The following is a 24,724-nucleotide window of genomic DNA, read 5'->3' on the forward strand; positions in this document are numbered from 1 at the left end:
TCTTCTAGGGCTGACTGCCTGCCAAGCCAACTGGTCCTGGCCTTTCAGCCACCAGCAGGACACCATGGGTGGGTTCCATCACATTGAAAGGTCCTGGAAGGGCTCCCAGCCTAGGGGGTCTACACTGCCCAAGGCCCAGCCCTTCCTTTCCCTGGGTCCGAGCAGCGTTTTGGAAGCAGGCAAGGCTGAGCACTCATTTTGGGTCCCTACTCACGTGTAGGCCTCAAAGTCCCCATTGTTGATGGCTTCAATCAGCTGCTCTGTGATCTTTATGATCTCCTGTTTTCTCACTGTAAGGGGAGGAAAAATCCACCAATTTACCTGCTGGGTGACCTCTGGAGACAGAGAGCCCTCCCCCATCGTTCGGGGTGTCCCCATGATTGATCGCCTTCAGAAACAGCCCCCTTATGTGTCCTTAAGGCTCTTTGCAGGAAGAGTGAGGCCACCTTTCTCTTCAGCCCCCTCTCTGTATCCTTAGAACCAACGCCCACCTCCTCTAGGGGTGCCTTCGTTAGCTATAGTGTTCGGGCCTTTACCTCCTTAGCCACCGACAACCACAGTGCAGCAAGCACTCTTGCCTGTAACAGTTGATGAGCCGGGAACATCAGAACTGCCCTATCCAGTCTGTATCTCATCTTTGGCAGGTGCAGCCTGAGAAGAACCTCGCTGTGCACCTGTCACTCCCCCCTCCCCATCTCCATTTACTTCTCTCACCAGCAGGGACTCAGGCAGGTCTGTTACCATTCCCTCTCACAGCCCTCACAAACCTGGATTTGGGGAGTAGGTAGCCAAAAGAGTCAAACCCAGGAGGAGCAAGGATTCAGCCAGAGGGAAAACAGTCCTGGGGGGACCACTCACTCTCCCCACCATGCTTATCTCCTCCCTAGGGTCTTTCTGGGATAAATAATCTTGCCAGGGGAAAACCTCACAACATCATCCCACTGCAGGGCAGCTTCATTTCCCAAGGAACAAGCCTTGGAAAAGCTATGTCTCTCATTGCAGCTGTCACGCTGGATGTGGCCCTGGGGGTAACCAGGACAAGACTAAGCCTGAGCCCCCTCCCCAGCCTACAGGAGTATCCACAATTAGCAGGGAGTGGTGCCAGGGGAAGGGAGGATTCAGCTATTTCTGAGTGTTGGGCTGGCCAAGGCCACAAGCCCTTCCTCAAGGGAGCCAGAGGCTACAAAACAGATGCAAGCCTTACAACAGCACCGCTGGCCAGTATAGCCAAGGGCACAATTAGGATGAGCTGGCATCACCAGAGGTGCAGTGGGAGAGCACCCCACAGCCATCAGCACCACCAGGTGGTGGCTCTAGGTGAGCAGGCAGCCAGTGAAACCACCAATGCACTTGGTGGTCCCTTTTTACAGGGGCAGGCAGGTCCTACGCATGCAGCATGCAGCTCCTCTTCAGGCGTCTGCAGGGCCTGACTGAGGCACCACGGTACAGAGGTCTGTGTGCTGAGACTATGAGAGTTGGCGAGCAGACAAGGCAAAGACTTCCTGTCTCAGCCAGAACCCACATACCCATGTCATCTGCTGCTAACTCAGTGAGGCACGGGGCAAGGACTTCTCCTAGCTCAGTTACAGTTCATGACAATACTCTAAGGAAGGGGCCGTTCTGCTTCCTTCACAGATAAGGAAGCTGAAATTCTGTCCTTTACACACTTTGGTGTAGTTGCACTTCCAACTCAGGCTTTCCATACTCAAGCCTTGTGCTCTTAGCAGGACATTGTGCCGAGTCTCTGGGAACATTATATCCCTGCTATGGGTGCCATGGCCTCCACTCCAGGCCCCACACTTGACCCTGGCTGCTGCTGAGGCAAGACGCACACACTGCACACCCTGGTTGCCTGATATTCCCTTTCTCCCCTCCTCTTGCATCCAATCTTCTGGTATTTCTAGGGGTCCCCAACTCTGGGCCCCTGCCTGGTACCATCAGCACCTTGAGCCACTCCCCACCCCAGCAGAGGCCATGCTCCCAAAGCTTACAAAGATGGGCAGCTCGGCTGAGTGGACAGCTCTGGTTGGCGGGGGGGGGGTCCCCAGGGGTCCGAGAGGGGTGCAAGGGACTTCAGGATGAGCCAGGGAGATGGAAGCCAGAATGTGCCTCCCTCACACTTACTGGCTGAGGAGCAGAGAGAAGGCTGGGGCTGCATGCCTGCAGAAGGGGCTGGTCTGTCCCGGGAGCTCCTTCCTTCAGGCCCCGAGCTGCCATTCCCAGTGCGGAGCGGGGCAGCTAGCCAGCCAGGGCAGGGCAAGGGCAGTGCAGCCAAAACAAACAGAACAAGGCAGGTGAGCGAGCAAGCCGGACAGGACCCGAGCCCGTGGCACTGCAGAGCCGGGGCAAGGGGACGCCTCGGGCTGCTGTGGACACTGGACCACATCCCACGCCGCTGCCTCTGCCAGAGAGGCCTCCCAGCTGACGGCACCAGGCAGGCTCACTGACCTGGGGTTCCAGGCTTTGGAGGAGCCTTAAAACAGCCTGGACAAGAACCCCTGCTCCTGGGGATGACAACTGAGGCGACAAGGTCCCAATATCAAGAGCCCAGAATAAAGACGCACCCCGCTCTGCCATCACTGTCAGAACTGAACTGATCTGACCTTCGACAAAGCAGCCCTGAAGATACTGCCTTCACTGCCTCACAGATCTATATTTTTTATTTTGGTTCCCAAACGCCTGGTGCCCTACAATGCTCTGAGCTCTGACCTCCATCCTTCCTAAGATCACTTACGGAAGCCAATGGGAGTCATTTCCATGAAGTGAAACCAAAGAGCAGAACGGGCATTTCCAGTGGTCTGCTCTGCCAAGCCCCTGTGTCCTCTGGCACTCTGGCCAGCCTCAGGCTTAGTTCGGTAGCCTTTCCAAGACTATCAGGACACAGTCTATCTTCACAGAAAACAAATTGGTCAGCTTGCTTATGCCAAGATCTCAGAAACAGTGCAATCGGTTCATCCCAGAGTACTCAGGATTATAGCCAAAACATCTACACTCTGGGATCTGCCTCAGTGCTGAAAAAACCAAGACAATTGGTCATCCTAACTTAAAACTCATAACACTAGTAGGCTGCTTCCTCAGGGACTTGAGAAGCCCCCTGTCCTGGCCTGTTGCATCATTATCGGCAACAGGAATGGCTCTCTGAGCCCTGCCCCCTGGGAAAACTCTAGATCAGCTCTCCCAGGCTCAGAATTCAAGAAGAGAAGCCTTGTCCAGCAACACTGTGGAAAGGCGCTTTGGTGCCAAGCCTTCTCCTGGGGTGTAAAGAGCCCCCAGTCCCAGTTCTGCGGGACAGGCAAGGAAGGGGCCTCGCTGGAGCCAAGGTCCCCTAAGAGATTCCTTCCCCTTGTAGGGTCAGCACCTACCTTTGAGGTCCTCATCTTCTGTAGTGGTATTGCAGCTCTCTGTGGAGCCCTGTAGGCCAAAAAGAATATGTTTCTATATGCTCGGGCCCTGGAGCTTGGAGGAGCCAAGTAGAACAAATGCAGGTGTATGCTCCTATAAGAGGTGTAAGGAGGAATCATGGAATGTTCTACCTCTACCCTTGCTTAACCTCTGGCTCCCCAGTGTTTCCCATTTTCTTAAACGGCACCATCGATTCAGCTCCTTGGGCTCATCCCTGGTCTCACTGTCGATTCTTCCTGTTCTTTTCCCCTGCGCCTCAGTCACCCAACCACAAAGCAGATCTGTTAATCCTAACTACAGAAGAAATCCCATCTCTCAGCTCTTCCTGTGCCACACCCCTACAGTGTGAGTCCAAACTGCAGACATCTCACTCTGGGATTTACTACAACAGCTTCCTGGGTCTCCCTATGCTTGCCTTCTTGTCTACATCATGGCCGGAGTGATCACTCAAGGTGTAAATCAGATGATACTGCTTCCTGGCTAAGATGAACAACTTTTCTTTGATGCTAGAAAAGTGCAATTGCTATCAGAGGGAGGGAGTAGGTCTTTCCTCCCGCTTGCCCTGCTCTCAGCTCTGCCTGGTCCCTTCCAGTCCTTCCACTGGTCTAGACCATGCCTCCGCACTTGCAGATCTATTTGCCTAGGGCACTCTGGAGACTGCTCGGCCATCTCCTCCCAGCCTCTGTTCAGTGTTCAGATCCTTCTGAGAAAAGCCCTTGCCTTACTGTCTCATTAAAGACTGTGTTCATGCTCTTTACTTTGCACTCCTTCCTTCAGAGCATTTATCAATACTGGACCTTGACTTGATTTGTTACTGGCGTGTCAGGCGCCTCCCCTGCCCAACTGTGGACAAGAAATGTCCACAGTTGCAATCAGAGCCGTGGACAGGGCATTTGGACTCAATAAACATATCCCAATGTTGGCAAAAATACGAAAGGTCAAAGGAGCAAAGCAATAGTTCATGCTCCAAGTCTGTCTGTACCTTGCTTCTGTGCTTTGAAGCTAAGAAGGATACTCATTCAAACTTCACAATTCATAGAAGGAAGTTCTATTATTATAATTCTCAGGTTTAAGAAAACTGAGGTGCCAAGTGATTATGTGACTTATCTAGACCCACACAGCCAGGATGCAAACCAAGTCTGTTTGTCTGCACAGCTTGGGCTTAGGTCAGTTATACTTCCTTTTCAGGATACAGCAACCAACAGGCACACACCACCTCCCCCACCGACCCAGGCTCTCTGCTGCCAGTCCAGAAAGCAGGAGCCAGGCCTCAGAGCCACTCACCTTGATCCCATCTGTAGCATTATGCACTACGGTGGTTTGTGGCTCCTGTGAGAGAGATAAAAATTATCCTCTTGATACGGGCATGGATGGATCTTCAGCTCTTCCCTATCCCAGTAACCCGACAGATTCCATGATAACCACAGAGGCCTGCCCAATGCCCAAAATATCCTGGATTAACTGGGAACCTAGGCAGCCAGGAAACCCTGGAAAGAAGCAACAGCAGTAGCTGGAACAAAGAGGTCTGGCATTTAAGTGGAAGTAGTGCCAGGGAAACTGAGGACAGGGCCTTTTGTCCTCAATCCTGCCGGCCTTCAGAACGCTTTACACATGGAGGTCCCATGGAGCAGACACTGGAGGAGCTGTAGAGCTGAGGACACAGGTCAGGCCCTGCCACCAGTACTCACCAAGGGGAGTATGGGAGGCATGGACACAAAACAGCAAGGGCCCCGAGAAAAACCCGAGATGCCCCCTCAGCAAGTTGAGGCCTCTGCCCTCACCTTTTGCCCTCCCAGGAGTTTTCCTGGACTCTCAACACTGTGTCACACAGCATAGGGTCTGCAAGAAGCAGAGGAAGGAGCAGGTATAATAGCTCCTCCTAACTCTAGTTAGCACCTTGAGCACAGGGTGCTCATGGAACACACAGCACCTCCTTCGAAGAGCCCAAAGAGAACTCAGGGCAGCTTGGGCTCTCCAGGAGTTCAGAGCCTTCAGCACCATCCAGAGGTGGGGGACCCCAGCCCTCCTTCCTGTTCTTGACTGTGCAAGGGAGACTGAGGCAGGATTTACAAGGGTCCTTCAAGGACAGATGCGCCTGTCCCAAGAGACCGCTCCTTTTCTAAGCAACTCACCTTCCTGGCCCTCCCACCACATACCCACTGGGGGTCCCAGCCTGGGGCTGGGAGGTTTAGTTGAGAGCCCTGACCACTCTCCCCACCAGAAGCAAAAAGGGACAGGAGTGGCACTTCTGCCATGCAGGATGTAGTGTGGCCAAGCAGGACAATGGAAGGCAAGGGAGAGGGTCTGGGCGGAGGGGTGCACACAAAGCAGCCTGCTCTAGGGGAGTAAGAGGCAGGAGCCCCAAGAGGCCAGGGAGGGAGAGCAAGAAAAGGAAGAGGGGAGGAGCGGGAGGCAGCCAGGGGTAGAGGTGGAGAAGCTGTAGTCAGGAGGTACCATGGCCGTCTGCAAGGGCGCGGGCTCTTGGGCTGGGCTTACGAGACTGTTTTTGTTGTTGCTCTGTGGCTGAGACAAGAAAACAGATGGTTTAGTTCCTCGGGTGTCACCAAAGCCATGTAGGTTTGACTCCCAGACCTCCCTTGCCCCCTGGCCCGGCCCTGAGGTGGCCTTTGTGACACTGTATGGACGGGAGCAATGGCTGGAGACATACCAGAATACGGGAGTGTTGGAAAGGGCCCAGAGAACAGCCCAAAGACTTATCTTCGAAGATTTCTCCAAAAGTCTCAGCTTAGGTCAGGCATTGTATCACCACACAACCACACCTGACCCAAAGAAACCCAGGAGCTTCTCCCCATTTCATAAGGGGAGTGGATGGTGGTTTGAAAGAAAGCAGAACAAAATTCAAAAAACTCCGGTCCCCTATCTCAGGGAAGTCTCCTGATGCCCTTCTACCCACAACTTTTATTTCCTTCACTTTAAAACATCAGTTTGAAGACTGACCTGAAAAGGAAAGGAAGGAGAAGTGAAAGAATGCCAGGCCTAGGAGATGGTGTCCAGACAGGAAAGGGTGGACCTCCACTCTGAATGCAAAATGCACCCATGGACCCTCCGGTGCAGAGATAGGGCTGTGCTGGGAAATCTTAAACTTGATCAGCTGCAAGAGGGCGCAGCTCCAAGGAAGCACAGGTGAGTCTGGGCGGAGACTCAGGCTGCCATCCCAAGCCCCACCTCCAGGAGGCAGCAGGCCCCTGCCCATGGGGCTGAAGCTCCCATAGTAACACAACCACCAGGGAAATCGCCTTGCCTTGCAGAATGTTACAGATCGCCCCAGGAAGTGAGGGGCGGGAGATGGTGAGGAAGGAGAGAAGCCAAACTCCAGGGCACAGAGCCATACTGATGCTCTCTGCCTTTTCCGATGCCCTAAGCAGCACATTCAGTCTCCCTGGGAACCCCAGTGGAGTAGCCTGATGTGAGCCCAAGGAGGGCGTGGTTATGCTTATAGCCTGCATCTTCTCTCCTGAGACACACTTGGCAGCACCCAAGTGCTGTGTGCTGTATTTTACCTGGAGGCCTCTTGCAGCACACCTGAAATCACTCCCAATTTGCTGTCAATGACTGAACCATTCCTGCGACCCAAGGACACTCACGCCAGGCCACAAGTGTTACGAGACTTCACTGAACTCTACAGGCTGGAGGAGAGACGTCCCCGAAGGAGACAGGATGTGGCTCTAAAGCCACCAGCACTGCTCTCGTCCGTGCCCACCAGCCAGGCACACAGACATCCCAAACTGGGCTGCCAACACTGACCTCCCGCTTGCAGCTGGCTTCTCCAGGCTACTCTGTCAGTAAGCCCGCTGAGACCCAACCTTTGCCAAGGACAGGCCCAGGGTGTCTGTAAAACCTGCCCTGGCTGCGGAGGGCTAGGATGTTGCCCCTGTGGTCCAATCTCAGGTTTTAATGGATGATTGTACAAGAGTGCACACTGCTGGGTTCCCCTTGGTGGCCTGTGTCCCATGAGAGCCAAGATGTACTTGCTCATCTCTCAGCTGTTCCCCCTGAGGGCTTGGGTGAGCCAGAGGAAGCACTGGCTATGGCCACATCATAGGACTCATACTGGGGAAAACCTAGGCCAGCGAGGCACAGAGCCTGCCAACCAATTCCTTGGTGCACAGGGCCTCTCCACCCGAGGGTGAGGTTTCTCCCTGTGTGTGCCACTGGTCCCGTGGCCCTACAAGCTTCACTTATTGCCCTGGGCTGCTGTGGGCACAGCAGGGCCTCCACACCACACTTTCCAATGCCCACTTTTGTAGGCCGTTGGGTGACCTTGGGCAATGGCCCCCGCCTGGCAGGACAGGCCACACCTGCCCACACAGCACAAACATGCAGTGAGGATGAGAGAAGCACACGCACATGGCAGAATGAGTTTGCGTGGCTGGCAGGCGGGCACAGGCAGCATGGAGTGGGTGGATGGGTGGGCAGGCAAGGCTCACCATTAGGTGCACGCTGGAACTCGACTTCCTTTTCTGGACACACCACAGCAAAAGGGAAAGAAAAGGGGAAAGAGGAGGTAAGAAGAGAAGCACAGAGACACTTGCAGGTTAGTGCACCAGCGTGGGCTCTGCATTAAGGAGAGAAAAGAGTGGGAAAAAAGGAGACCTAGAGTATAGCACTATAGGGTTAAAACAGCGTGTGCGCGCGCATGTGTGTATCTATGTGTGCGGTGTACAAACGGGCAGGCACACCCCCCTCCACACCATGGAGAGCTTTCGGGTCAGGTTCATAGGCATGGACTAGTTCACTCCAGCGAGATGCTTGAGCCTTGCCCTGAGAAAGCTTCTTAAGGAGACAAGGTCCTCAGCCTATAAAGGTGAGGAGCATTTTGCTGCACATGTACAGATTTGGGCTCACGCCCCTAGCTCGCCTAGATGGCTGTATAGCTTCTCTCCTGCCAGAATCCTGGGTGAGGTAAGAGCTTGCACAGGCCATCCTCCCAGATACATGGGATTGCTAAACTTTGACGTTGATGTACCCTTAAACTGCTCTTCAGAAATGGTGTCACGCTTCTGAAAATCATGTAGCAGCTCTGTCAGCTGCCTCTCCTCCATCAGTACAGCCACCGTTGAACAGATTCACGTGTTTCCTTGTGTTCAGCAATGAGTGGGAAATGAAAAAACAGATAACATCAGAGGTGAAAGGGGCCATGATCACAAGATGCAGAGACTGGAGGCTCTGGGACAGGCGGAAAGCAGCGATCGCTGAGCTCAACCGGAGGCTCAGACTTGCTATGCTGACGGGAAACAACAGCATCGACATATAGACCCTGTGGAACACTACAAATACAAATCCCAAGACTGTCTAAAAGCTGAAGGGAAGTTGTGAATTTCCCAGCTGGCTCCCTTGGGATATGTGAGCCTGCTGTCTGACATTTGCACATTCAATTAACAATGTCCAACAAACCCTGGCTGACTGCTGCTGCAGGCATGGTAACCACATACTCTCAGTCACTTCTGCCCTCGAAGGGGTTGAGGTTTTCACTCGAGAAGAAATGTGGAGGAAACACATCATCCAGAGGAGTGGGTCACACATAATTAAAGAGGAGTCCACAACTGAGAATCTGGCCTCCGAAGAAACAAAAACCTGCACAGGATCAGGCCTCCGTGACTGTGAAATGTGCTGAAACGTTAAACTGCTCCTTCCAGAATGATTCAACAAGAGCGAGCTGCCCAAGACTTACAGCTATGCCAGAGCTGAGGGTAAAGGAAGGCCCACACCTTACAGGCACGTCTGTGCTCTCCATGGGACTTAGCAAAATGCCTCACAGTTAACATTAGATTAACAAACGTTTGCTGAGTTGAACTGCATTTGATGACTGGCTCTTCCCCTGGCTGAAGCAGAGTGCCGGTACCTAATGCTTGTTTTTGATCTGCAGGGGCCTCAGTCTGTTACTTGTACCTGCACCCTGCCTTATAGCAGAACATACTACACTACATCCCAAGCCTCTCCAGCTGGCTCTCTTCTGAACTGTTCCACGTGAGAGCCTGGGTCCACCCTTTTCCACTTGAGGCTGTTTTGCATATTAGTGAACATGTGTCTGAGTCTCTCTCCACCTTTCCAGACAGGACTTTCTCATCTAGCACCTGGCAGCATCATCAAGCGCCACATGAGGCCATTTCACTTTTATTTCTAAATTATATATGTATTTAAAATTGTACACCGGGAAAGTGTTCAAGTCTCTTATCCATTCTTAATTTCAACAAACCGATATCCACACAGAAAATAAATGAGCTAACCATCGCCTTTCCGTTCCCCTTTCTCCTCTCTTGGTTTCTTAAAGACTAAATGGACATTGTGGCCTGGAACTAACAGAATGCACAAGCTGTCCTAGCATTCGTTGCCCCTTTCAAGTTCTCACAAGTGACTCACTTTTTCATAGACATCGGGTGCTCACCTTCAGAGGCGCCTCCACAGAACAGAAGACAGCAGATTTAAGATCACAGACAGCTGCTGAAACCAATGCTAGTAACTTGCACACCCCACAGAAAGCTTTTAAACAGCGAGAAAGAAACCACCCCGTGGACACGGAAACAGCAGGAGGAGCTGGGGGAGATGGGGAGTCTAAAAGAATCCAGAAGGCTGAAGAATCGGGACCCTCTGAGTAGCTCCGCAGGCCTCCCTCCTACCAGGGCACCACCACTTTGGCTTCCCAGAGCCCCAAAGGGTCCAAATCCACACACCTTGCTCTCTCCCTTTTTTTTTGGATCAGCCCTTTCATATAGCCATATGATTCACTGTTACTACAAAAGGCTGGCAGCAACATTACAAGCAAACAGAGGAGAGGGAGAAGGATAACCACACGTCTACCACTCCTTCAGTCTCCTTTCTTAAGCACTTAAAAAAAATCATTACACATAAATGCATGCCTTCCTTTAAAAATAAACAGTATTTTGATTCATATTTTGACTAACAGAGTAGTGAATGGTTTACATGTAGAGAATCAAAAAAAGATATTAAAAGAAACCAAAAGATTCCCAAATTTCCATCACTCAGTGAAGTTACTAAAATTTCAGTGGGTTTATTTTCCAATTCTTTTTCTGTCCACCTATTGACTGAATAAATATCTACAAACATCCTTTCTGAACACAAATTCGATGACAGTCTACGTTTTCCTTCATCTCCCACTTTCCTCACATAATACAAACTGCTGTCTTAAAGATTAATAACTCTAATGGTGTACTAAATGGATTCCTATAATCATGCAGTCATTTCCGCTCCGGCTTTTGTGATTGTCTGCAATCTTTTCATGGCTGTACACAGTGCCAGGCGGGACATCTTTCTGCTTTCAGCATTTCTCTATTTTGTAACTGTGAGCCCACAGGTTGTTTCACAAAGCACTATTCTGGTTCTCACCACTATCATTTACCCCCAGAGACCCAAAGCGCAACGTTACTTCAACCAGCGTTTCTCTGATACCAGGGAAGCTAAACACTTTGCCACATGTTATCCAGTTCTACTTTTTATTTTAAGATGGCCAACACATCTTTTTTGACCATGTTTCTGCAGGTTTTTCTTTTTCTTTTTTGAGGGGGGGAAATTCTCATTTGTTAGGGAAACTGAATAAAAACACTACCAACCCTTTCTATAAACATTGCCCAGCCAATCTGTGAGTATACTTTCAGTTTTGCTTGGTCATTCTATTTTTAACATTTTTATTTAGTTTTTTAATTTGGGAAGAAGACACACAGAGAGAAAGAAAGAATCTCCCATTTGCCGGTTTACTCCCCAAATACCCTCAAGAACCATGGCTAGGTCAGTGTGAAGTCAGGAACCAAAAACAGTAATCCAAGCCTCCCAGTTTGGGGGTAGGAACCCAGCTCCTTGAGTCATGGCCTGTGGCCTCCCAGGGTATGCATCAGCAGGAAACTGGAATCAGGAGTGAGGCCAGGACTCTAACCCCAGCAGCCAGCTGCTATGTGAAACACTGGCATCGTGGCCTCTGACCCATCATTTCTTAACAAGGTTCCAAGAAAGAACACAGCATAAAACTCACTGAGCACATTTACCAGGCTCTGAGCCAGACCATGCAGAGGGCACGCTCTCCAAACATTCTCATGGAAAGCAGTTTCCCCAGCAGTTCAGTCTGCCAGCCCTTCCTCAGCCTTCCTTTGGTGTCTGACTTTGATGTACACCTCCGCACTTTCCCGACCTCCCTTCTTTCTCTAGTTCCTTCACTGAATCCTCTTATAGCCCTGATAAACAGATAGCTCTGAAAAAAATGTCCTCTGTCAAATTCTAAAAACTCCATGTGCATTGAGGGGATGAAAATATTAGAATTCAAAGATTGAACTTCCCACCCCAGGCCTGACTCTCTGCTCTCTCTGCACCTGCTCTGTGTACATCCGCTCCTTAACAGACTGCACTGAAAAAGCAGCAAACGCCATCGGCCTGCCAGCTCACAGGGGACAATAGGCATCCCACAGACCAAGGAAGTGCGCTCAAGGGACTCACTTATGTGAGTCCCAAATCCACACATCCAGTGCTGCTAGCCACTTCCCTGGGCAGCACCAGGTACGTGCCAGGGCCAGTAGACACCTCTGCTCATATGCTCCATCTTCCTTAAACTCTTTCCACTACACAGGCATTTCCCCACCTACTCCCAATTTTAGCAGAGTTAGCACCAATTTGTCCAGCATTCAAGGATAGAAACACTGATGCTGTCTATTGGATCCTTCTGGAATCCCCCACATCCAGTGTGAAGTTCCTCTTACATGTCTCTTGTTGGAGCTGGTAGTCCCAGCATCACAGGTGCAGCTAGTCTACTTTTGGTGGGCTGCTGGTGCATGACTGCTGGTGAAGTCTACTTATTTATCCAGTTAATTTCAGTCCCCCAAACGCCTGCAACAACTGGGGCAAGGCAAGGGAGAAGCTGGCAGCCTAGAACTCAATCCAGGTCTGCCACATGGATAGCAGAAACTCAATTACTTGAGCCAGCACCAGCTGCCTCCCAGGTGCACATCAGCAGCAAGCTACAGTCAGAAGCAGAGGCAGACCTTGAATCCAGATACCTCATGGTGTCTTAATGGCAATGCCAATGCCAAGCACTTACCCCTGGTGAGTTTTAAAATGTTTTACTTATCTCTGCTTCTAATCGTCTTTGCTTCACCCACCCACCCCTGGATTCTGGCAGAATCTACTCTAGCCTCATTGACAGCTCCATGTCTAGCTCCTCTCCAGTTCCACTCGGCCTCACGTCCTCACCTCCGTCTCTCCTATCACGGCTCTTATCACAGCTTCCTCTCCCGAGAGCCTTGGTGTTTCTCATGGTCTAACACATGAACCTTCAGTTCTACCGAATCACGCTGATCTGGTTCACGTGATAGACACGCGCCCTATAGTCCACTTGGGCAGAAAACATCAGTAGGTAGGACAGAACCCATACATGCTATCTCTATTGGTTCTTTTTGGAATCCCCTACACCCAGTGTGAACCTGGATGACACCTGTGCCTTTTTCTAACTTGGCCGCATCCATCTAGCTCCTGCTCAGAATCAGGTGATGTGTGGCAGAAGAGGGGTGGAGGACTGCCCGGACACACCAGCACCATGTCAGTAGGTATGTGCAGCCCCAGTTCCCTCCTCTGGGGCAGAAAGCCACAGAAGCGGGTACACAGAGAATGTGGGAAAGCAAAAGTCGGGGGAAGAGTTGGGGGATGGGTACATGCGTGTAAGTCGGCTGTGGATGCAAGATCTCTAAAGAAGGCTCCATTTAAACTTTACTGGAGGATTTGCAATTCTCTACTGTGAGAGCTGGTAGGTTTCCACTTAGCATGAATTCCTATGCAGTGCCCAAGCTCCACACCTATAGCACACCTCAGCCCTGTGGGTCCCGCAGCTGCCTTCTCTAACCAGTGGCTAACCACCCCCCCACAAGGCTTCCTGTTGATCCCTGCAGGCCCTAGCCCCACAGAAAAAGTGAGCCTAAGACATGCTCTGCACCTGCTCTGGAGGAGTCTAGGCCTTGAGGAGGCTTCAGATACTTTCACTCTATCTGAGCTGGGTTCTGGTTTCTTTAAAGGTAAGGAAAAGACCAACAGGGTAGTGGCTTTAGTTCCATGTCTGGCACCCTACCTCCATCACTGGGGCAAACTTAGCTGGCATTTGCTTAAAAGTGATTTTGTAACTGGAAAAAAAAAATAACCTAAGGACCACCAAAAAAAAAAAAAAAAAAAAAAAAAGCCAGAGTCAAGCTGTGGCAGCATGGCCACGCAGAAATCAAGCGCGGGACAGGGCCCTGGTGGGCTGTATTTGGATTACCGACCCCAAGTGGTTCCCACCATGGCAGGCTCACAAACAACTCTCCCCGCTTCCTTCTCAGGCCAGTGGAACCTGCTATTCTGACCACAGAGGCTTCCGGTTTCAAGCAAAAGAGCAAGGACAGAAAGTACTCGGGGAAGAGGAGAACATGGAGCCAAGAATTCCCCTAGAGTGGCAGCTGGTGGGCAGGGAGGGTGGGCAGTGCCAGTCAGACGAATGTGACACCTACCTTGACACCGCCATCCGACTTCTTGTTTAACAGACTTTTGGCAGCTGTGAAAATAAAGAGGAAAATCATGTCTCCTGCACTGCACCCTCTCCCCAAGCTCAAATCCGGCAGTTAGATCCGTAGGAGAATGTTGGTCTGATCAGGTGGCTGTGGCTCCAGAGAAATCCTGAAGGAGGGTCCTTCCAGGCAGTCCCTTGGCCAGAAGGTCGGTCACAGTGGCTTCCCCCAGGTCTCCGTGCCCCGGGAAGCAGGCTTAGTGGAAACAAGACACTTAGTCCTGGAGCTGCCTGGGGCACTGGGAGCTATACTTTTCTGGCTCTCGGCCCGGCCTGGGAGCAGGGTCCTGGGAGGAAAGGGGGTCAGCTCCATCCCTAGTCAGCTTGGAGGGTCTCTGGAAGGAGGCAAGCCATCTCCTGAGTGTTGCCAGAAACAGTTTCACAGTTCACAAAGGAGACCAGACGTGAGGATGCACAGACACAGACAGAAACCAGGACCACCTACAGGAGGGTTCTGCCAGGGGGTTGAAGCCTTCACTGGGCAGGGCCTCACCAGGTTCCCTTGGTCCTAGCCACCACCCTTCTCCTAGAATTGTCCCTATGCATTAATGAACAGTAAAGGCTGGGTGGGATAATCCACCATCAAGGACATTTTAGCCAGGCCGAGGGTGGGGTGGGGTAACTCAAGGCAAGCGACACTGGCTGGCCACCAGGGCAACAGGAAGGCAGTGAACAGTGAGACAGTCTGGAAGGCAGAGAGAGATGGGCTCAGCCCAGCGGTCTGATTCACCCACACTACCTTGGGTTTATAGCTTCGTTCCACCATTAGCTCAGCTGTGTGATGTTGAGTGAGTGATACGACTTACAAGTCTTCATGATATTGGACAAAACAGGTCCTGGGTCATAGGACAGTGCTGGAGATCCAAGGGGATCACAACTGCCAAGTTCCAACTGAGCACAGGGCTTGAGACACAGCAGTCCTCCAGGTTGTCACCACTGCATCTCTCTTCTGCTCTCCAGGGGCCATTCCTACCAAAGTCACGTCCCATCTCTCTCCAGTGAGAAAAGGGGTCCTTTTCTCACAGGGTGCTGGCTCCAGAATGTGGTCCTGGGGTCCCAGCTCCAATCCCACTGGATTTTCAAGTACTTTTTAAATGCACTTATTATTATGCCAGAGCACCTTCCCATACATCTATCAGTTCATAACTCTGCTCATTAAATCCCTCCAGGAGCTGAAGAATGCTCAACACATACCCTAGGAATTCTGATTTGTCTGGGTTGGGGTCCCAGGAATAGATTATTATTATTATTATTATCATCCTTATTTTTATTTAAAGAAGCTCCCTGGTAATTGGTTGTCCTGCATAGGCAGGGCTCAGAGCCTTCCACATACATAATCTTAAGCATCACCTTTTTTTGTTTTTAAATCTCCATAGGGGAGCTGAGCTGAGCTGCTGTGACTTGCTCAGGGTGTGGCAAGACTAGAATCACCGGGACTCTTTTAGCTTCTGTACACCCCAACTGGTCAGAGCAGAAGGCCAGCAGACGCCCTACCTAGGACACTTGGAGGGGTGTGGCTTCCCCTGTTGGAGGTCTTGAACAGCAACTGCAGAAGTCTAGTCCCCGCCCTTTGGGGCAGGTTGGTGCCACGCCCAGGGCAGCAGGTCAAGTGCAGCACCCCCTCCACATAGGTCAGGCCCTTGGGCCCAGGAGAGGAAAGGCTCCTGCAGCCCGGCTCCATGTCCCCAGGCTTCTGCCTCCCGAGACCTGACAAGCGCCCAGCATGCACGGCTGGTTAGGGAGCTCCAAAACACCAATGCGCTCGCAGATGCCGAAGTTAGGTGGTCCTTCTGGCATGCCCATCTCAGCCCGCAAGCATGGGACTCGTCTCCCTGGTGAGCGGGGCCTGGCATGCTGGCCCTCCAGTGGGGGAGGCAGGGAGCCGAGGCAGGCGGTCGGTCAGGGAGGACTCATGCCACGTACCTTGCCCGGCCAGGCCGGCGGCGCTCGCGGCAGGCGAGGCGGGGGCGGAGCTCTGCCTGCCAACTGAGGGGATACAGTCTCTCAGTGCACAGCGCTGCCGCAAAGCCACTGGGGCGTCAGCAGCCAGCATGCCCCAGCGCGAGGCGGGAACCTGCTGGCTGCCCACGCGCAGCAGGGCCCAGGCGGCGTGGCCAAGCCAGCCGAGCCGGGGTGGCAGGGAGCGGAGGCACCGGGCGGGATGGAGGTGGAGGAGACGGGTGGGCAGGCTGATGAGGCAGGCATGGCCGGCCCTGCAGCACTCTGAGGGCCTGAGAGGACTGGGCTGGGCTTGAGGGGGGTTGGAGGTGGGGGATGGGGATTACCAGGGGCAGCACTTGATGGGTGTTGCCTGGCTACTTCTGGGTGAGGGACTGAAAATAAAAACTTAACAGGCTCTGGTACCATTTCTGAAGTAACAGGGCCAGCTGTAGGCTGTGCAGAGCCTGGGCATCACCTTGAGACGTCCTCTCACCAGGATCGATCACCCTGTGCCCCTTGCAGAGCACCCAGCAGCCCTTTCCCCCTCAGGGCTCCCCACAGCAGAGGGACTGGCGCTGGGGGGTGGGGCAGGAAGGGTCCATGGTTTTTCTTTCCACCAGACCACACCTCTTCAGAGACATAAGCCCTCTTCCTTCTTAAGGAAGGTGGCCAAGAGTTGCACCTTTCCCAGTCCATGTTTCACAGGCTGCTGGGGGTCAAGATATGCCCCAAACATGAGTGCCCGGAAGTTTAACAATGTGGTTACACATGGAGCCTCAGGGGAAAAATCCTGGCTTGTTCCTAAGGAGACACATGGGTGCTCTGGCTTCTTTCAGCAGAAGTTTTGAGACTCCACCCTCACCTGTCTTGGAGACAGGGCACAAGAGGCTATTCCATTTAGACCACTGGGATCTCGGGGGGTATGGGGAGGGGGCTCCCCTCTGATCTGTGCAAAGGCAGCTCACAGGTCACACGAGGCGTGAGCAACAAAGCCAGGAAGCTCTTCAGGGAGGGATTAAAGTGCTTTTTCCTAAGGGGATAGCCCAAGTTCCTGAAACCAGGATGCCAGGTTCCCAAAAGGAGGGAGAGATGAGTGTGCAGCCCCAAGGCCTTGCCAAAACTCAGAGAGGAGAGGGGAGACCCCCCACTCCAGGGGCTGCACGCAAAGGCCCTTAAGGCGGCTCTTAGACCCAGCAGGTGGAAGCTGCATGGAACCTAAGGGCAAGAACCACGGGCTAAGACCACAATTCCCCCTCTGCTAGAGGTGGCTAGGCCATATCTTCCTGTTTGCAACCCTAGGAGGAGAAGCCAGAACCGCCATCTTCCCCTTATGGGTTCCCAAACCGCCAGAACAAGCCCAGCTCAGGGTAAGGAGGTTGGCTTGAGAAGGGCTGCTCCCAAGGCTCCCTATCAGATTCCCACATTGCACAGCCCCAGGTCCTCAGACCAAGGCTCCTGAAAAATTGGGCCTTGATGCCTGAGGCCGCCTCAAAGCCCGAGTGTCTGGGGTCCCCAGAGCCAACACAGCCCAAGCCCTTGTGGCTCCAGCACAGGGGGTTAACCTCTGCCCAGCAGTGGTTGCCCAGCCATCCATGGTAGTGCAAAGGAAAAGCAAGGGAAGGAATCTTGTTAAGAGGACGAGAAGGGGTAAGGACTCCTAAACCACAACAGCGAGGCTGGGAGTTAGAGGGAAGGAAGCCTGGGGCACACAGCAAGCCGGGAAGACCCCACTGTCTTGGGTCGAGTCTGGACTTTAACCTTCTATGCATAGAGAAAGTCACTGTACTTCCAAATGAGGGCCAGTGGAGATGGGGGTCTGGATGGGACTGGGGACGGCGAAGTGTCTTGCATCTTCAAAAGAAATGGCAAATGTGATTTACAAATCGCCAGTCTCAGCCCTTTCCACTCCTCACATAAACTTTACGTTCCTGTCCCTTCACTTGCTGGTCTCTCTGTCTTCATTTGCAACAGCTGGTATCACAGAAAGCATTTTAAGTACAAGTTCCCTCAGGAAAGGTTCAACTGTCTAGTCATTTCTTTTAATCATCACCTTGTAGACACACTGGAGAGAGAGATGGTCACAGGTGGCAAAGCAGTGGTGGGTCCTGAGAGGACCTCTTGACTCTCATCTCTCATCCCCCAGAACGGCCTCCAGCACCTGAGGGCAGCTCCCATCCCCCATGTTCTCAGAGCCTGTGGAAGATGCACTAAGAATAAACAAGGACAAGGAAGAGGCTGGGTAGGCTCAGAGCCCAAGTAAAGTTCCTAGTCGCCACCATCTCAGTAACAGGACTCGGTGGTGGCAGCCCCTCAGAATGGAGTCCTTGGTCGGCCAGTCCTCCAGGTTATGATGCTGCCTGCAACACCCAGCGTCGTGTGGGACAACAGTGTCCTGTCCTTGACCCACTCACCTCGGCAGCACTAGCGTGTGCGGCTAAAAACACATACCTGAGAAGTTCCTGGAGACAAGCATAGTTGTGAGGATGGCACCCTGAGGAGAGAGAAGGGTCTTATGAGTTCACCAAGGACCCAGAGGAGGGGTGCCAGGTCTCAGGCCAAGGCAGCTCCCAGCCACAGCCTGCCAGGTCCAATTGTCTCCCTTCAGCTCCAGCCAGGATAGGAGCTTTGTTCTGTGATGGCTGTAGGGGCCTCCCTGTGAAATGGCACCATCTCGGGGTAGGGAAGGGTCCCGTCACCAGCCTCACCTTCAGTTTCCTCCGGGCATTGAATTTGCGCAAGCACTCCACAGTCTCCTGACGGTGCATCATGGAAGCCACCGTGGATCGTTGCTGGAAGCCAAACAGACAAGCCCATGAGACCGCAGCTTGGAACCCCTGTGACCCTGCAACACGGTCCCAGCACTGATGGCCAAGACTGGGCTTGTGACACACAGCCATCCGAGCTGCTCGGAGGATAAAATGAGGTCACAGATGTGCAAATGTTCTTAAAACAAAAGCATTACCCAAACTCAAGATTATGTAAGGACATTCTGAACATGAAAACACCACTGATAATTGATGGCAGATGAAGGTGCCAAGAGAGGACGCTCATCTTTCTTGGGAAGCAAAAGCTGCAGAATGGAGCCAATGTCCTGTGTGCAGAGATCCTCACTCGGTTATGCCTGTAGGAGCGTTTCCTGAGTACCTGCTATGTTCTGGACTCCAAACAGACAGCACACAGGTAGGGGTCCTGTTCTCGACAGAAAAGGCTCATTGTTTCTTGGGTCCCCCTCAGCATTGCCCCACTGGATCCTGAATGCAGCTGTGGTCTAAGATGCTGAAGATCTTTACCTGGAAACCTCAATGCTTTTCTTCCTTCTGGATGAAAATGTTTCTTCAATGTGCATGTGCTAAACTTCCTGGCCTCCTAACTTCCTGGCCTCCTCCTGCATTTCCTTGATGCCTCAGGGTCACCAAGACAAGCATCAGTTATCACCTAAGGTTATAATACAGTAAGGTCCTCAGCGGCTATAGAAACATACCAACCTGCAGAGCATGGGGTCGCAGTTGTGGACATAGAACAGAACATGCTCCCCATGCTGGAGTGCCTGCTCTACACTGCTCAGTCCCATCCCTTTGCAGTTGCAGTTATGACCAGCCTGTTCAAAAATATACGCCGGGACCACCAAACCCTTCCCCGCACCACTGGTCACTGCTCTTCTGGCTCTCTCTACCTTTCCCATCTTGCAGTCTCTCATTGTATCTCCTCAGCATCAACAGCTCTACAAGGACAAATGATAGCCTGTCCAGCAAGAACTCCTCCAATTTAGCTTCCCACCTACACACAGATCTTCACTTGCTTCCCACTTCACCCAAGTCTCTGAAGCAACTGCTTTGTGTGCCCAACACAGACCCCTTGAGCTGGGTGCGGGAGCCCCTTGTCTTTTTGCTCTCAGAACTCTGCTTCTTCCCTCTGGATGAGGTTTCCCTCTGTAGTCTGTACCTGACATTTAACCTTCTGCTTGTATTTTTTTTTTTTAAGGCAATCTACTTTTTCCCTTTGGCTGCCTGGCTTCCCGGGCCCTCCTCTCCACCCTGTAGGCAGCTCAGAGTGCCTTTAGTGACACCCCGGGTCCCCTTCCTGGCCTTCTCAGACTTCGCTTTTGGCCTCTGGGCACCGACTCTCCCTGTTGCTTCAGAGCTCTTGAATCTTCTGCAGCAGTTCCTCCTCCCGTGATGCTGGTTCGCATCCTTAGTTCCCTTGGCTGGCTGCTCTAACTCATCCTGCCATTCACACTGGTACTTAGTGGTCCTCTCTTGTAGGGAAATCAACAGAAGCTCACGGTTAGAATGCAGTCAGCATTGCAAGTGTCACATCCGTCATGACAGTCTCATCATTGGCACAAAAATGACCAGGTTCTTCACCTTTGACCCTTTACCTCTAACTTTCACAGCCAGGCTTCCACCCATCCACCGACACCCCCAGCTGGAGGTCCCCCAAACACCAGGTGTCCACCACAGGCATCAAATTCAAACCATCATTTCTCCAGACGTGCTTGGGGCTTCCTAGTCTCAGTGCACTTGTGGTTCAATTCTGGCTGATCCTACTCAATTACCCAAACCTGTCAGTCTCCAAAGAGTTGTCGCTCTTCCCCCTTTCCCCCTAGACCCAAATGTCCACTAAAATCCTTTGGGTTCTGTCTCCCAAGTAGCTCTCAAAAGTGTCTGCTCCCCACCACACTGTCCACTCGCCTGGCTTGCCCTCAGTGGAGACCTCATCTGGTCTTGTTTAGACAAAGGCAACAGCTTCCTGAGTGCTCTGCCTCCAGTCCCTCCTCTTCAATTCCATTTTCTACACAGCGTCCAAAGTGATCTTTCTTAAAGTGCAAATTTCATTCCCTCTTGAGAACCCTTAAATGGTTCCCTGTGCTTTCAGAATCAAATCCAAATCCCCAGGGAGAAAACTTGCATGTCACGGAATCTTCTTAGTCGTATTTTCTTGTATTCCTATAGTCCTCTACACTCAAACCACTTAACATTCCTTAAACTTGCCATAATTTCCCACGGTCTCTCACCCTAGCCCACGGTAGCCTCTGCCTGCATCTTAGGAGAACTCGTAGTCATCTTCCTGGAATGAGGACAAAGGTCACTCCCTTCATGCAGCCTTCCGTATCTTCATCATCCACCAGGGACAGCAGGAACTCTTGAACTATGGTTAGATTCTTTGCCATACTTGTCATGATACAGCAACGGCTGCCTCTTTGAGTACCTCTCTCCCTAGATCTGCTCTGAGTCCTCTGGGGGCAGGGACAATGCCTTATTTGTCATTTTTTTTCCTAGCACCTGCACCACGACCTGCACCAAGGTAGCATGCACCACGCACAGCAAAGCACCCTGAATCCATGCATGGTGGCTGCCAGGTGCCCTGAGTGTGCTAGATGTTTCTGTTTGTTGGAAGGCAGCTATTTCAGCTTGGCAGGACTAGGCACAGAAAACAGTTTATCAGGGCCCATCTACAGCCTGGCAGGGGGATGTGGGCCCTCCTAGGGATTCAGCACGGCTGCTGTACCACACTCTTTCCAACTGCTTCGAGGCCCCTCGGTCTTAGTGACAGCTCTTACAGAGCTGTGTGAAGTGCTGGGCTTGGAGTGTGCCCTGAGCTTAGCATCTGCTTTGGACTGTTCACTGCTTTCCTTCATCAACCACCTGGAATCTGCAATGGTCAGACTGAGCTGTTGAGTGGAACCAAATTATAGCCCGACAGCAGCCAGTGGGCAAGAAATGGGTGAAGATCCACTAGCTCCCCTGCGTTCCTCCTCTCATGCCATACAAACTCTGGGCTCTGCTCAAGAGTCCCCCAAACTGGATCCCCCCTTGGGGTTTGGCTTGAGTCTCCACTGGCAAAAAGGAGGGCAGGGAGTAGGTACCTGAGGCATAGGAAGGGCTGACCCCACGGAGCTCCTGGGCCCCAAGGGAAGACACTTACACAGACCCATGGGTGCTTGAGAGCCTGGTCGGCCGTGATACGCTTCGCCGGGTTTATGGTCAGCATCTGGTTGATCAAGTTCTTGGCTTCCGGAGTCACCGTGTCCCATTCTGGCGATGGGAACTAGGAAGCAGGAACAGGGAGAGGAGTGGTTAGAAATGAATGAGCCTCATACCCCAAAATATAGACTGTGTCGCTGTCCCAGAGATTACAGTGGATATTGTCTGTGGTACCCAAAGCTGCTGGGCAGAGGGGTGGAGAAGCCCCAAGAGCACCGCCCCCCAACCTGTGTGGGCTTAAAGACCGGGCAAGCAAAACAGAACAATCACAGTGAGCATGCTAGCGCAACGGAGTGGAGCAGGAAGGGGCCTCTGACGTCGCCTGCTCCAACTCCGTCTCTACTTAGGAGGAAAGAGGTGTTCAATGACGTGCCCAAGTACCACTGTGGAGGGGGATCATGGGTGCCAACTCCCTGGATTCCACCCCACATGGCCTCTTCAGCCTTTGCAAATAAAGATCAAAGGGCTTTAGGCGGCTTCTTAATCTCATAGCTACCAGGAAGGCTGCCCCCCAAAAGTTGAGTTGCTCCCTGTGAAATGGGGGTGGCAGGAATTGAGCCCTGTATGCCCATCCCTGGGTCCTCAAAGACCCCTGACAGCCCCTGTATGATGTGACACGCTAACAACCCCCTTCCCCAGACAGAGCTCGAGGGGCAGAAATCTGCCCTTCCCGGCTCTGTTGGTTCAGCTCTCCAGCAACCTGGTGCTTACATCATAGGCTCCAGCCTTGATCTGCTGATACAACTTGTGCTGATCCTCATCCCAGAAGGGAGGGTATCCCACCAGGAGGATATACAGGATGACCCCTGCGAGACAGAACACACAGGTCACTGGGGTCAGTCACTTACTTCCCTGAGGAACCAAGAAAAGCCATGCAGGGCTCAGAGCCACCTGGGAAGGCAAGGGCCATCGCAGGCTTGGGAGTGGGTGGCCAGCTACTAATGCTGTGCCACCAGCGCCTCCTGCTATGCCTTACTCCTCACCACCACCAAGTCACACCAGGGACTTCTGTAGGTACAACCCATCCTCTAATCCCTCTCCCAGAAGCAGAGGAGGATATAATCCAGGAAGGATGGGGGGAGGAGGTTGTGTGTGACGGAAGAGCCATCCCCCAGGAGACCAGGAAACACTATGAGCTCACACACAGCGGACTCCATGGCACGGGAGTGTGCTGCCTGCTCTCTCGCCATTGCTGGAAGGTGAAGGTCCTACACATGAGACGAGCTGAGGATAATGGAGGGGGCTTACCACAGGCCCAGATGTCCACAGGTTTTCCATAAGGATCTTTCCTCAAGACCTCAGGAGACAAATAACCTGGCGTGCCAGCAAAACCTGTAGCAGGAAAGATGACAGAGGCACAGTGAATCCACTGTCCTTCTCGGTAAATCCCCATCAGCAATTCCCCACAAGTCCCTTCTCAGTTCTGCTGTTTTTGCTATGTAAGCTTCTCTCACAGGAGCTGTGAGAAACGGCAGGCTGGGCTTCTTACAGTGCCTGGAATGTAAGCCAGAGGGCAAGCCCACATGCCTACCAGGAACTCCTCTCACTCCTCCCCAGAGCTCACAAGAACACGGTGCTGACAACAGCTGGACTCGCTGTACTGAGTCACGCAGGGCCAGGCGCAGGCTCTGTGCCCTCCCACCCTCCAGTCTCCAAGGAGGCCAAGACCATTTAGGGTCTGGCTCCTGGTTCTGAAAGAGGAAGGCAGATCAGGAAGAGCAGGAAGGGCGGGGGTTGCATTCCGGGAAGACAGGGTCACCCTTACCAAACCAAGCCTGCTGTTCTCCCTGCACTTCGATGGCGAGGCCAAAGTCGGCCAGCTTGACGGCGGCACCCTTGCATTTGCTCGCCAGCAGCAAGTTTTCAGGCTGCAGAAAGAAAAGAGAACCTTGAGAGGTAACCCACTCTGTAGCTCAGAGAGCGCTTCATTTTTGGGAGCCAACACAGTACCACGATCTGGCACCAGGTGGCGCCACCATATCACAAGCAGGAGGCAAGGTTGGGGGGGTGCAGGCAGTGTGGGAAGCCTGCATAGTACCTTCAGGTCCCTGTGTACAATGTCATGCTGGTGAATGTGGTTAACACTCTCCAGAATCTGGTGAATACAGTGGCTAAAAAAGCAGAAGGAAAAGAAATGTCAGTGCATAGTTATCAAACCACCTCATCCACAACTACATGCTGCAGACGAAAGGCATGGGGAAGAGGGGGGTCATGGGTTCACTGGGAAATACTGAATGAAGAGCTAGGACCCTGGACCTCATTTAGTTTAACACACCTTGAAAATCGGTTCTATTTCATTTTACAAAATTATTATTTGGAAAGCAGAGAGACACAGAGAGGAGGGAGGAAGAGACAGATCCAGTGTGTACTAAATCACTCTCTAAATGTTTACAACTGAACCAGGCTGAAGCCCAGAGCCTGGGACTCCATCTGGGTCTCCCACTGAGGTGGCAGGGGCCCAGCTACTTGATCCACTGCCACGGCTCCCAGAGTCTCATGAACAGGAAGCAGGACTCAGGAGCAGAGCCAAGACTCAGACCCAGGCATGTTGATTTGCGATGTGGGTGTCCTAATTAGTGTCCTAGGTACTAAGCCAAACACCCGTCCTGCTCATTTCTTTGTTTTCCTATGAAAATAACTACCTGTATTTACGGGGTAGCATGTAAAGTTTCAATACATACATATATTGTGGTAATTCAAAAAGGCTATTTTGCACATCCATTGCTCATTTTGGTGAAACCCTTTAAAACACTTAATTTTTCTTACTTTGAAATCTATATCACTTTTTACCGTTGAAGGACTGTGCAAAGGAACACCAGAACTCCTTCCTCACACCTAATCATAC

General features: G+C 52.2%; 1 protein-coding gene across 22 annotated transcripts in view; it reads right to left on the reverse strand.

The window, feature by feature from the left end:
- CAMK2G (calcium/calmodulin dependent protein kinase II gamma) overlaps positions 1–24,724 on the reverse strand; it is a 54,161-nt gene that overhangs the window by 4,395 nt on the left and 25,042 nt on the right. For 3 of the 22 annotated variants that reach the window (XM_040975968.1, XM_040975969.1, XM_040975967.1), the window contains exons 6-18: positions 23,918–23,990; positions 23,645–23,747; positions 23,128–23,211; positions 22,591–22,685; positions 21,821–21,943; positions 18,601–18,684; positions 18,344–18,386; positions 13,899–13,942; positions 5,857–5,925; positions 4,687–4,731; positions 3,363–3,411; positions 2,125–2,238; positions 215–290 (exon numbers count right to left, since the gene is read on the reverse strand). In XM_040975968.1, coding sequence (XP_040831902.1) covers positions 215–290; positions 2,125–2,238; positions 3,363–3,411; positions 4,687–4,731; positions 5,857–5,925; positions 13,899–13,942; positions 18,344–18,386; positions 18,601–18,684; positions 21,821–21,943; positions 22,591–22,685; positions 23,128–23,211; positions 23,645–23,747; positions 23,918–23,990 — 1,002 coding nt within the window. Of the gene's footprint in view, positions 1–214; positions 291–2,124; positions 2,239–3,362; positions 3,412–4,686; positions 4,732–5,856; positions 5,926–7,850; positions 7,884–13,898; positions 13,943–15,877; positions 15,941–18,343; positions 18,387–18,600; positions 18,685–21,820; positions 21,944–22,590; positions 22,686–23,127; positions 23,212–23,644; positions 23,748–23,917; positions 23,991–24,724 lie in introns of those variants that run through there. The other 19 variants (XM_040975984.1, XM_040975981.1, XM_040975982.1 and 16 more) reach the window with 12 other exon arrangements.

Source organism: Ochotona curzoniae, unplaced genomic scaffold (genome assembly GCF_017591425.1).
Source record: "Ochotona curzoniae isolate NIBS_2020 unplaced genomic scaffold, NIBS_Ocur_1.0 contig_2692, whole genome shotgun sequence".
In the NCBI taxonomy this organism is placed as follows: domain Eukaryota; kingdom Metazoa; phylum Chordata; class Mammalia; order Lagomorpha; family Ochotonidae; genus Ochotona; species Ochotona curzoniae.